The sequence below is a fragment of the Spermophilus citellus genome (assembly GCF_964194105.1).
Source record: "Spermophilus citellus genome assembly, chromosome: X".
Lineage (NCBI taxonomy): Eukaryota > Metazoa > Chordata > Mammalia > Rodentia > Sciuridae > Spermophilus > Spermophilus citellus.
The window spans coordinates 547458-561044 of NC_138190.1; the positions used below are offsets into that span (position 1 = coordinate 547458).

The 13587-nt window shown below is 60.5% G+C and overlaps 2 protein-coding genes across 3 annotated transcripts in view; both read right to left on the reverse strand.

Annotated features, from left to right (window-relative positions):
* Positions 1-9686, reverse strand: part of DHRSX (dehydrogenase/reductase X-linked) — a 42912-nt gene extending 33226 nt beyond the window's left edge. Inside the window, 1 exon segment of the mRNA XM_081277186.1 lies at positions 9553-9686. Coding sequence (XP_081133312.1) covers positions 9553-9661 — 109 coding nt within the window. The 5' untranslated portion in view covers positions 9662-9686.
* ZBED1 (zinc finger BED-type containing 1) lies at positions 9-9686 on the reverse strand. 2 transcript variants are annotated; one of them, XM_081277180.1, is made up of 2 exons: positions 9553-9686; positions 9-3602 (listed from the first exon to the last, which is right to left on the reverse strand). In XM_081277180.1, exon 2 carries the CDS (start codon positions 3551-3553, stop codon positions 1391-1393), a length of 2163 nt encoding a protein of 720 aa, XP_081133306.1. In that variant the 5' UTR covers positions 3554-3602; positions 9553-9686; the 3' UTR covers positions 9-1390. The 2 variants fall into 2 exon arrangements, with proteins under 2 accessions (XP_081133306.1, XP_081133305.1); XM_081277179.1 differs by lacking the exon at positions 9553-9686 and adding an exon at positions 7479-7527.
* Positions 9687-13587: the final 3901 nt, after the last annotated feature.

Sequence of the window (13587 nt, forward strand, 5' to 3'; positions counted from 1 at the left end):
GCAGCGGCGGCTTTGCGTCTCTGGTTTATTGAGCAGAATCCAAGGTCGGAGCTTCTAGTAAGGCAAGGAGAAACCGGCAAGAAGCGCAAAATCCCAACATTGTCGCGAGATACAAAAAGTGCCGCTGTCCACCTGAGCCTGTCCCTAACCCGGCCCCGCCTAGCCTGGCACCCTGGGTGCTCCCAACTTGCACAAGGAGCTGGGCGCTGGGGGACCCTTCCCGTAAGCCAATTCCGAAAAAAAAAAAAAAAAAAAATATATATATATATATATATATATATATATATATATATAAAGTTTTATTTTTATTTTATTTTTTTATTTTTTAATTTTTTTGCAAATTAAATCTCCCCCATGAGCTTGAGTTTTTTAAAAAGAATTCAAACGTCTTCTCCCATCCGAGAACCTCAACTTCCCACCTCCATGCCGGGAAGCCGGCCTCAAGCAGGTTTAAACAAAAGCAGAAAAAGAAAAAAAAAATAGGGGTCTTTTACTGCCCCCCAAAAACCTAAAAACAGCTCACCTCAGCTCATGCATCACAAATAAAACCCAGAACAGCAAGATGCATGGAAGTGGCTTTAAAAGCGGGAATGCTTATCATCCCAGCAGCCCCGGAGGCTGAGGCAGGAGGATCTCGAGTTCAAAGCCGGCCTCAACCAAAGGGAGGCCCTGAGCCGCTCAGGGAGACCCTGTCCCTAAATAAAATGCCAAATAGGGCTGGGGACGGGGCACGGGGTCAAGCCCCTCTGGGTTCAACCCCTGGACTCTGTGGTCTTCCGGGCAACACCCTGCAGGGTCCCCAAGGGGAGGAAATCCCCAGGGCTTTGACAGACAGGTGACGCTCTGCTCGGTAGGACTCGGTCTCCCACCCAGATCTGGATGGAACTTTCCAGACTGACTCGGACCCTCTCTGGAGACACCCAGGGTCACTTCTTGGAAAGGAACAGGCAGAGAGGGAGGGGAAAGAGCTTCATGTGGAAGCCGGTGCTGCCTGAGGTCCCCCACCCTTTGTCCCCAAGCCTCTCCCCACTGCCACCTGGTTTTTTTTTTTTTTTTGGGGGGGGGGCAGCAGGGGTTGAACCCAGGGACACTGAACCGCTGAGCCACGTCCCCAGCCCTTTTAATATTTCCGTTTTAGAAACAGGTTTTGCTAAGTTGCCTAGAGCCTCCTACTGGCGATCCTCCTGCCTCAGCCTCCCAAGCTGCTGGGATTATAGGCCCTGACCACCCGTGTCCAGTTCTTGGGGGTAAATTAAGCATCAGCCGTGGCCAGGCTTTTGAGGAAGCTGTAGCCTTTGGTTTGTGGAAGGTGACCCAGGACAGTGCAGGCCCAGCCGGGTGCGTCCTTCCTTCTCGGCTCTTGAGGGTCCAGTGTCCACGGACGCGTCCCCTAGAGGAAGCCCCCATCCCTGAGCCCCAAGAAGCCGCCGCTGGCCGGGTCCCCCAGCGGGAACAGCTGCTCCTGGTCGAGCCCCCACTCGCCCTCGTCCTCGTCCTCGGGCTCGGCCTCGACGGCGGCCGCGGCGGCCCGGCCGTTCTCGTAGAGGAACACCTGCTGGTCCACGTGCGCGGGGGCCAGCCGGTTCCGCTTGGCGCTGACCACGTTGGCGGCGGAGCCGAAGAGGCGCTCGGGGGGGACGCGCGTGGCGGCCACGCACCAGTACTTCTGCAGGACCTGGGGCAGCACGGGGAAGAGCGCCAGGCGGTCTGACCACCACTTGAGCGGGTCCTCGTGGAGGCCGAGGACCTTCTGCGACTTGAAGTTGCTCAGCTCCTCCAGCAGCTGCGCCGTCACCTCCTCTTGGTCCTCGGCGCCGGCCGCCGGGCAGAAGATCTCGGCCAGCAGGCTGTGGATGGCGCTGGCCGGCCGCTTGGCCGGGGGCTCCTCGGACCCCGCCGACGGCTGGTCCTCGGCGGGCAGCGGGGGCGGGGGCGCCGGGCAGCCGCCGTCCTGGGCCTGGTCCAGGAGGCTCTTGGCCTCCTCCACCACCCGGTTCTCCACCTGCTGCCTCTCGAAGGCCGACAGGAAGGGCAGCCTCTTGTAGCGCGGGTCCAGGAAGGTGGCCACGTTGAGGAACAGGTCGGTCTCGGGCGCCTCCTGGTAGGTCCGGGTCAGCTCCTTGGCCATCACCTCCTTGGCCATGCTCAGGTCCTTGGGGTCGCCGTCCTTGGCGTGCAGCGTCGTGTTGAGCAGCATGTGCAGCAGCGGCTTGACCATGCTGATGGTCGGGTGCCGCGCCGCGGCCAGCACCTCGGCCACCTGCTTGAAGGGCTGCAGCAGCTCCACCAGGCCGTCGATGGTGGCCCACTCGGCCGCCTCGAGCATGAGGTGGTGGTTGTTGCTGTCCTCCACCAGGACGCCCGCGATGGCGAACTGCTGCTCCCGCAGCCGCTGCAGCATGGCCAGCGTGCTGCCCCAGCCGGCCACCCGGTTGCTGACCAGCATGCAGCGCGCCGCGCCCTGCAGCCTCTGCTTCTCGGCCAGCATGTACCGGGCCACCGACGACTGCTGGAAGTAGGCCACCAGGCGGCGACAGCGCGACAGCAGCGCGGCCAGCTTGGGCAGCCGGAAGGCCTGCTGGATGGCCGCGTCGAAGGTGCGGCCCAGGCACGGCATGTGCACGGGGATGTCCAGCAGCGAGCAGGCCTGCGCCACGTCCTTGCCGCCGTCGGTGGTGGCGCCGGAGACCTTGGCGCTGACGCCCCACTCGATGAAGGTCTCGTAGAGGACGCGCGTGATGGTCTCGGCCGCGTTCTCCTCGGGCACCTCGAAGGTCTTCAGGCACCGCGAGGCCACCGACAGGCAGTTGGGCGACGCCAGGCCCAGGAAGTGCGCGGCCAGCGTCACGTAGGCGCGGTTCTGGTTGTCGCTGCGCCACAGCTCGGCGGACACGCCGCACCAGGCGGCCTCCGACAGCTCCTTGCGCACGGCCTCGCGCACCGCCCCGTAGCGCGCGGGCAGCGCCCTGCTGCCGAAGAACCGGGCGCTGGGCAGCTCGTAGCGGGGCTCGGCCGCCCGCAGCAGCGCGCGGAACGCGGGCTCGTCCACGGTGGACGCGGGGAAGAGCCCCTGGCACAGCAGCGCCAGCACCGCGCCCGTCAGCTCCTGCTGCCGGCGGCCCTCCAGCCCCGGCTTCCCGGCCAGCGCGTCCGGCGCCCCTGGCAGCTGCGACGCCGACGACGGCGGGGGCGGGGGCGGGGGCTGCGACGTCGAGGGGGACGAGGACGAGGACGAGCCCGCGGAGGAGGAGGCGTCGGGCTTGAGCTTGGAGAAGGCGGTGGCGAAGGCCTCGCGCATCTGCTCCGTGTTGCTCTTGATGAACTCGCAGAACTCCTCGGGGTGGTTCTTCTCCAGGTGGTAGGAGAGGTTGGACGTGTTGCCCGAGTAGGCGATCTGCGACATGCAGATGCGGCAGTAGATCTTCTTCCACTGCAGGATGCACCCCTCGGCGTTGGTGTCGAAGCCGAAATACTTCCACACCTTGCTCTTGGCGCGGGGGTGCGCCACCAGCTTCAGGTCGGCCTGCGACGGGTCCCCCGCCTTGCTCTCCATGGCGTCGTCGGCACGGCCGGCCGGGCGACCGCTCAGGCGCGGGCACCTGCTAAATAAGCACCAAGACAAACACAGCGTGAGAAGAGACGCGCGCGCGCCACGGCCCCGCGCCCCGGGGACACAGCCAGGCGCCGGGCAGGGCCCAGCGGGCATGCGCGGAGCAGCACAGCCGTCCATCAAAGGCACCGCGCGTGCGCCTCGCTCTCTTGCAGAGCTGGGAGCCCGACACTAGGGGGCGCTGCTCGGGTCACTGCAGATGCCCCGGTAGCCCATCGGGCTCCCGGTCCCTGTCCAAGGCCTTGGGCCAAAGACCCAGAGGGTGCACCATGGGGAGGGAGTTCTTTGCGCACACCCTTCAGGGCCCGCGGGGAACAGCAACCGGCCCCCAAGGTCAACAGAGGTCAGTGCTGGGAAGCCCAGAAGCGGAAACCGGGATGTTGCTTTGGCTACCAGGGTCCTGGATTTGGCCAAGAAGCGTTGGACCCCAACTTTTCATGCTTCCAAACGAACCGGAGGCCCTTGGTGAACGCCGCAGGCTCAGGAGCAGCCTAAGTGCATCTGTGCTTGGGGACACCCATGCACCTAGGAGCTCCTGGAGCAGAAGATTGGATGATCCGCAAGACAGCCACATCCCCAGGTCCTTGGAGCCGCCACCCAGGGTCCCCTCTGTGCGCAAGGACACAGCTCGGTTTTCTTGAGACTGGGGACCCCTAAGCCAGGCACAGCGGTGGCCCACACCCGTCATCCCAGCAGCTCAGGACGCCCAGGCAGGAGGATGGTGAGTTCCAAGCCGGCCTCAGCCAAAGCCAGGCTGGGAGCCACTTAGCAACGCCGCCACCGTCTCTAAATGAAATATGCAAACGGCTAGGGACGCAGCTGGCTCCGTGGTTAAGTGGCCCTGGGCTCAATCCCGGTTTAAAAATAAATTAAAAAATAAGTAAAAGAGAGACACAGGCTGGGGACACTCGCAAGCTGTCAGCGCTGAACTGAAGCCAAAACCACCAAGCGGACCGCGGAACCCACGACGCAGTGCTCAGAGCCAAGCCAGGAAATGTCCCCCACGGCCCAGGCAGGCTGCAGAGGGCCCACCTCCAACCCAAGACCATGTCCACCCAGGGAGCCGGGCCTCGGACCTCGTGTGCAAACAGGGTCTCTACAGAGGTGGTCAGTGGAGGGCCCTGAGATGGGCTCCTCCTGGGTCAGGGGGCCCTCAGGCCATGGCCGTGTCCTCCCCAGAGACAGAGGAGGGGACACAGACCCAGAGGAGGAGCCCCGAGGAGACGGAGGCAGAGACTGCAGTGAGGGGCCACCAGCCCAGGGTGGGGCTGGGGACCAGGTTCCTTTGCAAGACCCCAGAGCCCTGCCTGTGCCGCGCTGGGGGGTCGGGAGAAGCACTCAGCAGGACACGCAGGTGGACTTCCAGAGAAGGGGGACCCCTGAGCTGCTCCCCACTAGGCCAGTGAGGGTAGCATACCCAGGGCGGAAACGTGGGCCAGGGGCTTAGAGATGCCTTCCTGCTTGCTGCCCCAGGGCCTCCAGTCTGACCGGAGCAACAGCGTGGGGTGGTACGGGTACTGCCCACTGGGTCCTCGTCAGCACTGTTGTGTTCCTATAGAGTGACCACCAGGGCCACATTTATGTTTTACATAAAACATAAAAGTTTTACATCCGATTTATTATTATTATTATTATTATTATTGGGCTGAATAGGTCCCTGGTACCTGAAAGAAAGTTTCCAATTTAAATATTTAATTCATTATTATTATTATTAGGCTGAAGAGCTCCTGATACCTGGGAGAAAGTGATATATCAACTTATTATTATTATTATTATTAGGCTGAAAAAAGTCCTGGTAGCGGGAAGAATTTATTACCTGGTATTCAGTAATTATTTATTACATACTATGATCGTCATTACTTCTTGGCAGAAAGAGGTCGCAGAACATGAAGGAAATTTTTTTTCATATTCAATATTGGTTCTTAACTTTATTATTTGTCATGATTTATGTATTTATTGCGGAAGCATCCGAGTGTCTCCGGAGGCTAAGGCCGGAGGATCGCAAGTCGGAGGCCAGCCTCCGAAAGTTAGCAAGGCGTGAAGCAACTCGGGGAGACCCCTGTCTCTAAATAAAATATAAAAAGGGCTGGGGACAGGGTTCTGGGGTGAAGCACCCTTGGGTTCCATCCCTGGTAATCCCCAAAAATCATTTATTATTTTTGTTATTATTTGGAAATAAGAAGGCCTGGTACCCGGAGGGAAGTTTTAGCATTCGATCATTCTTACTTTTATTGTTGTTACTGCTCTTATTTAAGTCCTGAACTTGGAGGAAAGTTTCCTACATTTTGTCATTATTGATCATTTATTATTATTATTATCCCTTTTATTAATTAGGCTGAAAAGGTTTTGGCACCCAAAGGAAAAAAACTTTCAATTATTATTATTTATTATTACTGATGCTAATATTTGGCTAAAAGAGGTTTTGGTGGCTGGAGAAAAGTTACATATTCAATTATTATTATTATTATTATTAGGCTGAAAGAGATTCTCAGAAAGTTTATTATCATTATTATTAATTTTTACTGCTATTTTTATTATTTTTTTGTTCAAAAGAGGCCCTGGTACCTAGAGGAGCATTTTATATTCATTTTGAGTTTCTCTGTTTGTTTTGGGGGTATTGGGGATTGACTTCAGGGACCCTCGACCCCTGAGCCCCGTCCCCAGCCCTGTTTTGCATTTTATTTAGAGACAGGGTCTCCCTGAGCTGCTCAGGGCCTCCCTTTGGCAGAGGCTGGCTTTGAACTCGCCATCCTCCTGCCTCGGCCTCCAGAGCTGCTGGGATGATAGGCTTGTGCCACCGCGCCCGGCTTATATACAATCATTTTCAGCGTGATGATGATGATTCTGAACAGGGTCCTGAGGCCTGCTGGGCAGCGTGGGATTGACTGTGCTCATTACTATCATTATTGGTCCTGTTTGATTGACAGGCTTTGGTAGCTGGAGAATGTCTTATCAGCAAGTGTCACAGTTACAGATAGGACCCGGCCCAGGCCCTGGGCCTGGAGCACGCCCCTGTCCTTGACCCAGCTTCCAAGGACCCCGCCCACAGGTGCCGCCTGTCAGTTCCCCAGAACCCGGGAGCCCCTTCCTTGCAGCTGGGTGGAGCGGGCTCCCAGCTGCAGGTACAGTTGGCTCCAGGCGCTCCCAGGCTGGTCTCAGGGTCTCTGAGCAGCTGCCCAGGCAACCCCCTGGTCTTGCCTTTTCTAATTCCACATGTGTGAGCCAAGGGGCTGCATTTTCCACATATTGTCCCCCCAGACCCAAGCAAAGCCATAGTATTTCCTTGGAGACGGGGTGACCTTGAACACCAAGTCAAGAAACTGCACCAATAAATATTGCCTACAGGAAAAAGAGGGAAGGGTATAAAAAGATATCCCTGGAAGCTCTGGTGTCCATCACATGGGAGGGAGAGAAGGAGGGAGGGGAAAGACACAGTGGCTCGGGAGGCTGAGGCAGGAGGACGGCAAGTTGGAGGCCAGCCTCAGCAACTTAGCAAGGCCCTAAGCAACCTAAGGAGACTCTGTCTCTAAATTAAAAAAGAAATAAATAAATAAAAAGGTCTGGGGATGTGGCTCAGGGGTTAACACCCATGAGGTCAAACCCCAGCACCAAAAAACAAACTAATAAGCACTATATCCTGCAAATATTTATATATATTTTGTCTGTGCATGAAAAATGAAATACACGTCTGCAGGGGTTGCTCCCTGGTCGCTTTGCAAACCTGAGGCCCTGGGTTCCGGCCCAGTACTGCAAAAAAAAAAAAAGCAAAATATAGAAATAAAAGCAGTACAGAAAAAATGAGCATTAAAAGTTGCTCATCTGCAACATAAAAAATGGGTCCTTTTCTCCCACTTTTGGAAATATTTACCTTATACAAAAGGTCTGCATTCTTCACAAAGCCCCGCCTTTCGGGCTCTTTTGCCGTTGGCACACGGGGTGTGAACTTTGTTTCCCTCAGGGTCACGTTCGGTGATTGACAGGCCTGCACCCCACACCTCTGCATCCGGTGCACTTTGAGCTAGGAAATGCAATCATTCACCTCCCGCCTCTTACAGTGTGATTGACAGGCCTTCCTTAGAGTGTGGGCCATTTAAATGTGGCCTCCGGGAGGTGGGACAGACCCTAACTTGCCCCGCCAACTCCTCCCAGCTCAGGAATGCCATTCCTTGGCAATTAGTCTGTTTTTGCAGAAGGCAGTGGAGCCGGGCTTGCAGTCAGACTCCAGGGTGGACTTTCCCGCCCTCAGGTCGCTGTGCCCTCCAGCCACACCGAGGGCCACAACCCAAGCTGGATCCAGCCCCTTTATTAAAAAAAAAAAAAAAAAAAAAAAAAGACTCTGAGAGTCGGGCTTGTTTGCAATCCTCCCGCAAAGTCCAGGGTAAAGGTCAGGTTTTGCACGTTCAGAACGAATCAGAAGCTGGATCCACGGCACAAAATGAAACAAAGTGACATTTCTGAGCGGGGACAGAACATGGAGGCCTCAGGCAGAGAGGGCAAGGCCCGGCCTGCACTGCCAGCTCCAATAAATGGCCCAGGCGACCGGAGGGGAAGGACGACACTTGGAGAATGCAAAAACTGTCAATCAAGGTGCATATGAAGGGACTTCCTCCCAGGTCCCGGGGGCACCGGTTCCTGTCCACCGAGAGGTTTTTAACGGCTTTTTTTTTTTTTAATCCACAGGTGGGACCCACAGTGGCCCAAATGGCAGCTGCCCAAGTTCCCCGAGGTCGTGTCGGGCAGGCAGGAGCCTCGCTGAGCTCAACTGAGCTGAAATCCAGTTCTGTGTCCAATGCTGCGGCTCCGCTGAGCGCATTCCCGCGCAGGTGACGCGGCTGTCGCAAAGCAAAACTTGCACGGACGAGCACCGGCGGGCAGGCTGCACCTGGGCCCCGCCAGGGACTGCCCCTTGCAAAGGGAACCTTGCCTCGCAGCTCCCTCCCAGGGCCAGTTCCTTGCACCACCCTCTCCAGTCACTCCCAAATGGCTCAAAAACACTGAAAGTCACTTTATCAGGAAGCAGAAAGGTGACCCCAGGCGATATTCAAATAGACCCTTCCCCTGGTTGCCAGGCCGAGCTCCCCACGTGGCTGTGCCTTTCCGAGCGCGGCCCTTGGGTTGTGTCAACACGGGAAATCGAGTCATTTCGTCACCACACGCGCCTGCCACCAGCCCGGCCCGCCCCGGTGTCGCAGGGGCGCCCAGCGCAGTTGGCCAAGCGGAGAGGCAGACCAGGACCCGCCCGCGAGACGCTAGGGTGCAGGCTCGCGCCCTGAGGCCGGGGAGTGATTTTGCTTGAAGAGTGAAGCTGTCCTTTGGGGCACCGAATCTCGGTGGCCTGTCACAGGCCTGTCACGCCCCGGGACTCCGTCCCTACAAAGACGCCGGCGCTGGCTCAGACCCCCACGCCGAGCCGTGCAAAAGCCCGGTGCGCGCGCACACACCCCGCGGCCTCCCCCGGGCCTCGCAGGCGGAGGCGCCGAGGCTGCGCGTCCCCCGGGCGCTCCCCGGAGGCCCCGGGAACAAAGTTGCGCCGGCGGAAGCGCCGCCCCCCGCAGCCTCCCCGCGGCCCGCTGCGCCGCCGGCTCCGCCTCCCGGAAGGCCCGGGTCCCCTCCCGGGGGAACCGAGGGCTCGGGGCGCCCCCTGCTCCTGCCCTCCCCTCCCGGGGCGCAGGGGGCGCGCGGCCTCCAGCAGACCCCCGGCGCCGAGCGCCCACCAGAGCCGCCCGAGGTCGGGCGCGCACCGGCCCCGGGGGCTGAGCCACGGCCGCGGGGGACGTGGGCCCCTCGGACGACCCCCGCCCGGTCCCCCGCAGGGGACACGGCCAGCGCGCGGCCGCCCGGAGCAGGAGCGCGCGGGGGGCGCAGCTGCGCGGCCCCGACCCGCCGCCCCCGAGCGCGCGCCGCGGACCCCAAGGTCACCCCCGCCCCCGCGCCCCGCTGACCTGGCTCCGCGAAGCCCCCGAGGCAGCGGCGCAGCAGCTGCGCCACCAGCACCGCGGCCCCCGCCGCGTACACCCGCAGGGCCGCCCGCGCCGCAGACAAAGGCGACATGGCCGCCCGGCCGCGCCACCGCTCCGCGCCGCCCTCCGCCCGCCCGGGACACGGCGTCGCCCAGCGGGACGCGGAAACGCCCCGCGCCGCCCGCCCTCCGCGCGCCGGACCGGAGCGCTGCCGCCCAGCCCCGGCCGCAGACCCACCCGACCCCGGGACCCCCGGGACCCCAGACCCCAACCAGAACCCCTCCAGGGACCCCAGACCTCACCCCACCCCCAGACCCCACCCGGGACCCCAGACCCCACCCGGACCCCGGGACCCCAGACCCCGACCAGAACCCCTCCCTCCAGGGACTCCAGACCTCCACCCCAGGACCCCAGACCTCACCCCACCCCCAGACCCCACCGGGACCCCCGACCCCGACCAGAACCCCTCCAGGGACCCCAGACCTCACCCCACCCCCAGACCCCACCCGCGACCCCAGACCCCAACCAGAACCCCTCCAGGGACCCCAGACCTCACCCCACCCCCAGACCCCACCCGCGACCCCAGACCCCAACCAGAACCCCTCCAGGGACCCCAGACCTCCACCCCGCCCCCAGACCCCACCCGGACCCCGGGACCCCAGACCCCAACCAGAACCCCTCCAGGGACCCCAGACCTCACCCCACCCCCAGACCCCACCCGGGACCCCAGACTCCAACCAGAACCCCTCCAGGGACCCCAGACCTCACCCCACCCCCAGACCCCACCCGGGACCCCAGACCCCAACCAGAACCCCTCCAGGGACCCAGACCTCCACCCCACCCCCAGACCCCACCCGGGACCCCAGACCCCACCCGGACCCCGGGACCCCAGACCTCAACCAGAACCCCTCCAGGGACCCCAGACCTCACCCCACCCCCAGACCCCACCCGGGACCCCAGACCCCACCCGGACCCCGGGACCCCAGACCCCAACCAGAACCCCTCCAGGGACCCAGACCTCACCCCACCCCCAGACCCCACCCGGGACCCCAGACCCCAACCAGAACCCCTCCAGGGACCCAGACCTCCACCCCGGGACCCCAGACCCCACCCGGGACCCCAGACCCCAACCAGAACCCCTCCAGGGACCCCAGACCTCCACCCCGCCCCCAGACCCCACCTGACGCCCAGACCCCACCCGGACCCCGGGACCCCAGACCCCAACCAGAACCCCTCCAGGATCCCCAGACCTCACCCCGGGACCCCAGACCCCACCCAGGACCCCAGACCCCAACCAGAACCCCTCCAGGGACCCCAGACCTCCACCCCGCCCCCAGACCCCACCTGACGCCCAGACCCCGGGACCCCCGACCCCGACCAGAACCCCTCCAGGGTCCCCAGACCTCCACCCCGCCCCCTGAAACCCCAGGACCCCAGACCCCCATCCCGACCTCCACCTGGACCCTAGACACTACCCAGGACCCCAGACCCCCCACCCCACCGGGAACCCTGGGACCCCAGACCTCCACCCCACCCCCTAGACCCCCGGGACCCCAGACCCCCATCCCGACCTCCACCTGACCCCAGACCCCCACCCTGGCCCCCCGCACCCCAAACCCCACCCACATCCCGGGACCCCAGACCCCTATCCCAACCTCCTGCACCCCAGACCCCCGGGACCCCAGACCTCACCCCCCCAGACCCCTGGGAGCCCCAAGACCCCAGACCCCAACCAGAACCTCCCCAGGGTTCCCAGAGCTCAAACCCACCCGCCAGGACCCCAGACTCCCTCCTGACCTCCTCCACCTGGACCCCAGACCACCATCCCGCCCCCTGGGACCCCAGACCCCCATCCCGACCTCCATCTGGACCCCAGACCCCCACCCTGCTCCCCCACCCCAGACCCCACCCACACCCCGGGACCCCAGGCCCCCATCCCAACCTCCACCTGCACCGCAGATTCCTCACCCGGACCCCGAGACCTCAGCCCCCCATCCCTCCCCTCCCCCTTCTGCAAGAGCAGACCGTCCAGACCCCCAGGGACCCCTGGACCTCAGATCCCCATCCTGACTCCCACATGCACCCCAAATCCCCACCCGGACCCCAGGACCTCAGACCCCCATCGGGACCACTCCCACTTGGTCCACCAGCAGACCCCCAATCTGCCCAGGGACCCCAGACCTCCACCCCGCCCCCACCTGGAACTCAGACCACCCCAACCCCCACGTGCACCACAGATCTCCCCCCTCCATGCCCCACAGACCCCCCCCCAGGGACCCCAGACCTCCCTCCTGACCACCCCGACCTGCTCCGGCAGCAGACCCTGCCCCGGACCCCAGGGACAGCAGATCTCCATCCCAGCCCCCACCTGGACCTCAGAGCCCCCTGGGACCCCAGACTCCACCCAGCCCCCAGCTGCACCACAGACCCTCAGGGAAATGGCAGACCCCCCCTCCCAGGGACCCCAGACCTCCATTGGGAGGCCCCATCTAAGCAGCAGACCGACACCCACCCTATCTGCACCCCAGGGGTCCTGGACGGGGAGGACAATCCCCCCCTACCTGAGGGTTATGCTGCCGGGCGCCCCCTGGTGGAGGGGGCGGGGAATGTCACCAAGATGGCACCCTCGTCCGTAGAGGCCTTCTGAGGGGCACCCCAAACTTTGAGGGGTTCACAAAACTGTTTTCAGTTAACTTCTCTTAAAATCTGAAAATAAAATTCTATTTAATCACAGCAAATATAAATAATGCATGGTTTGGGTTTTTTTTTTTAACCACCAAAGTGGCTAAATTTCTAATTGATTTTAATCGTGCAAATTTAGGGGTACCCGGTCATGACTGGATGCATGAATATAGGGTGCCATGGTTAAATTAGGGCATTCAGCAGTAGAACCTATTATCATTAAGGAAAGGTATCCAGAGGGGACACATCATGAAGCTTCAGGGTGGGTGGGCAGTCCCCAGAAGCCCCAGATATTTATTTTTATTATTTTTAAAAATTTTTTTTTGGTTTGGGGGGGGGGACTGGCTTACTTCACTTCGCATGATAATCTCGAGTTCCAGGCATTTATTGGCGAATGCATTGATTTCATTCCTCTTCATGGCTGAGTAATATTCCATGGCCACAGTTTCCCTATCTACTCCTCTGTAGAAGGGCAACTGGGTTGGGTCCACTGCTTGGCTACTGTGAATTGACCGGGAGGGTCAGTGATTTACGATCCGCCCCCCACTTTCTTCCCTTAAAACCCACTGGGGTCTAAGCGTGGGGTCTAAGGTCCTCTGCACCCTGACCGCTAGACAGAGGAGGTCACTTCTGGGCGTTTTCTTAAAAACTCTACAGAATTTGACTCGTGCAATCGGAGGCCACCCAAAGGGCGGGGTTTGGGTAGGGTCTTTGGGTTTCTTGGGGGGTTTGTACGTGCATTGTTTTTTTTTTTTTTTTTTTTTTTTTTGCATTTTGCGCGCTTGGGCAGGGGGGAGGCCCCCACCCCTGGCGCCCACACAATGGTGTTTCTGTCTGAAGTCTCGAGAGGGCGGGAAGACAGAGACGGTGCCTTTGGAATCGGTTTCTAAATCCGCTCTGCAATTTTATTCTGTTCCTTTGTGCGGGGACAAAGGACGCACGTGCATCGTGCCAGGCTCCGGGGCTCCAGATGCAGGGGCGTGGCTGTGTGTCGGCTTGTCTTGAAAGTTGGTGCTTGAAATAGCAAAGGACCGTTTGATGCCACCAAGGCTGCTCCGCGCCATCTAAGCAAAGGTTTCTGCCCCCCCCCACCGAGGGATTCCTGCCGGTCGCACTTGTTATCCAACCACATGTTGGGAGAAGGAAGAGATCAGGAAAATATTGACCTAACACTGCATAAAATTAATACAATATGTGCATATCTATGCCTCAATTTTCCTCCTTCCCTTCCTCTTGGATCCCTGACGACTCTGAGACGTCCACTCGAAAAATCAGTCCTGACCCTGTGGATCCAGCCTGGCACCACGGTGCCCACTTGTTATCGCTGTAGCTCCT

What these genes read in the sequence shown, in the direction of transcription:
- ZBED1 (XM_081277179.1), bottom strand. Translation starts at nt 7,498, where the DNA reads ATGCAGACCTTTTGTATAAG. An exon ending in ATGCAGACCTTTTGTATAAG is followed by an intron (nt 3,603 to 7,478) that starts GTAAATATTTCC and finishes GTGCTTATTTAG; the next exon opens with CAGGTGCCCGCGCCTGAGCG.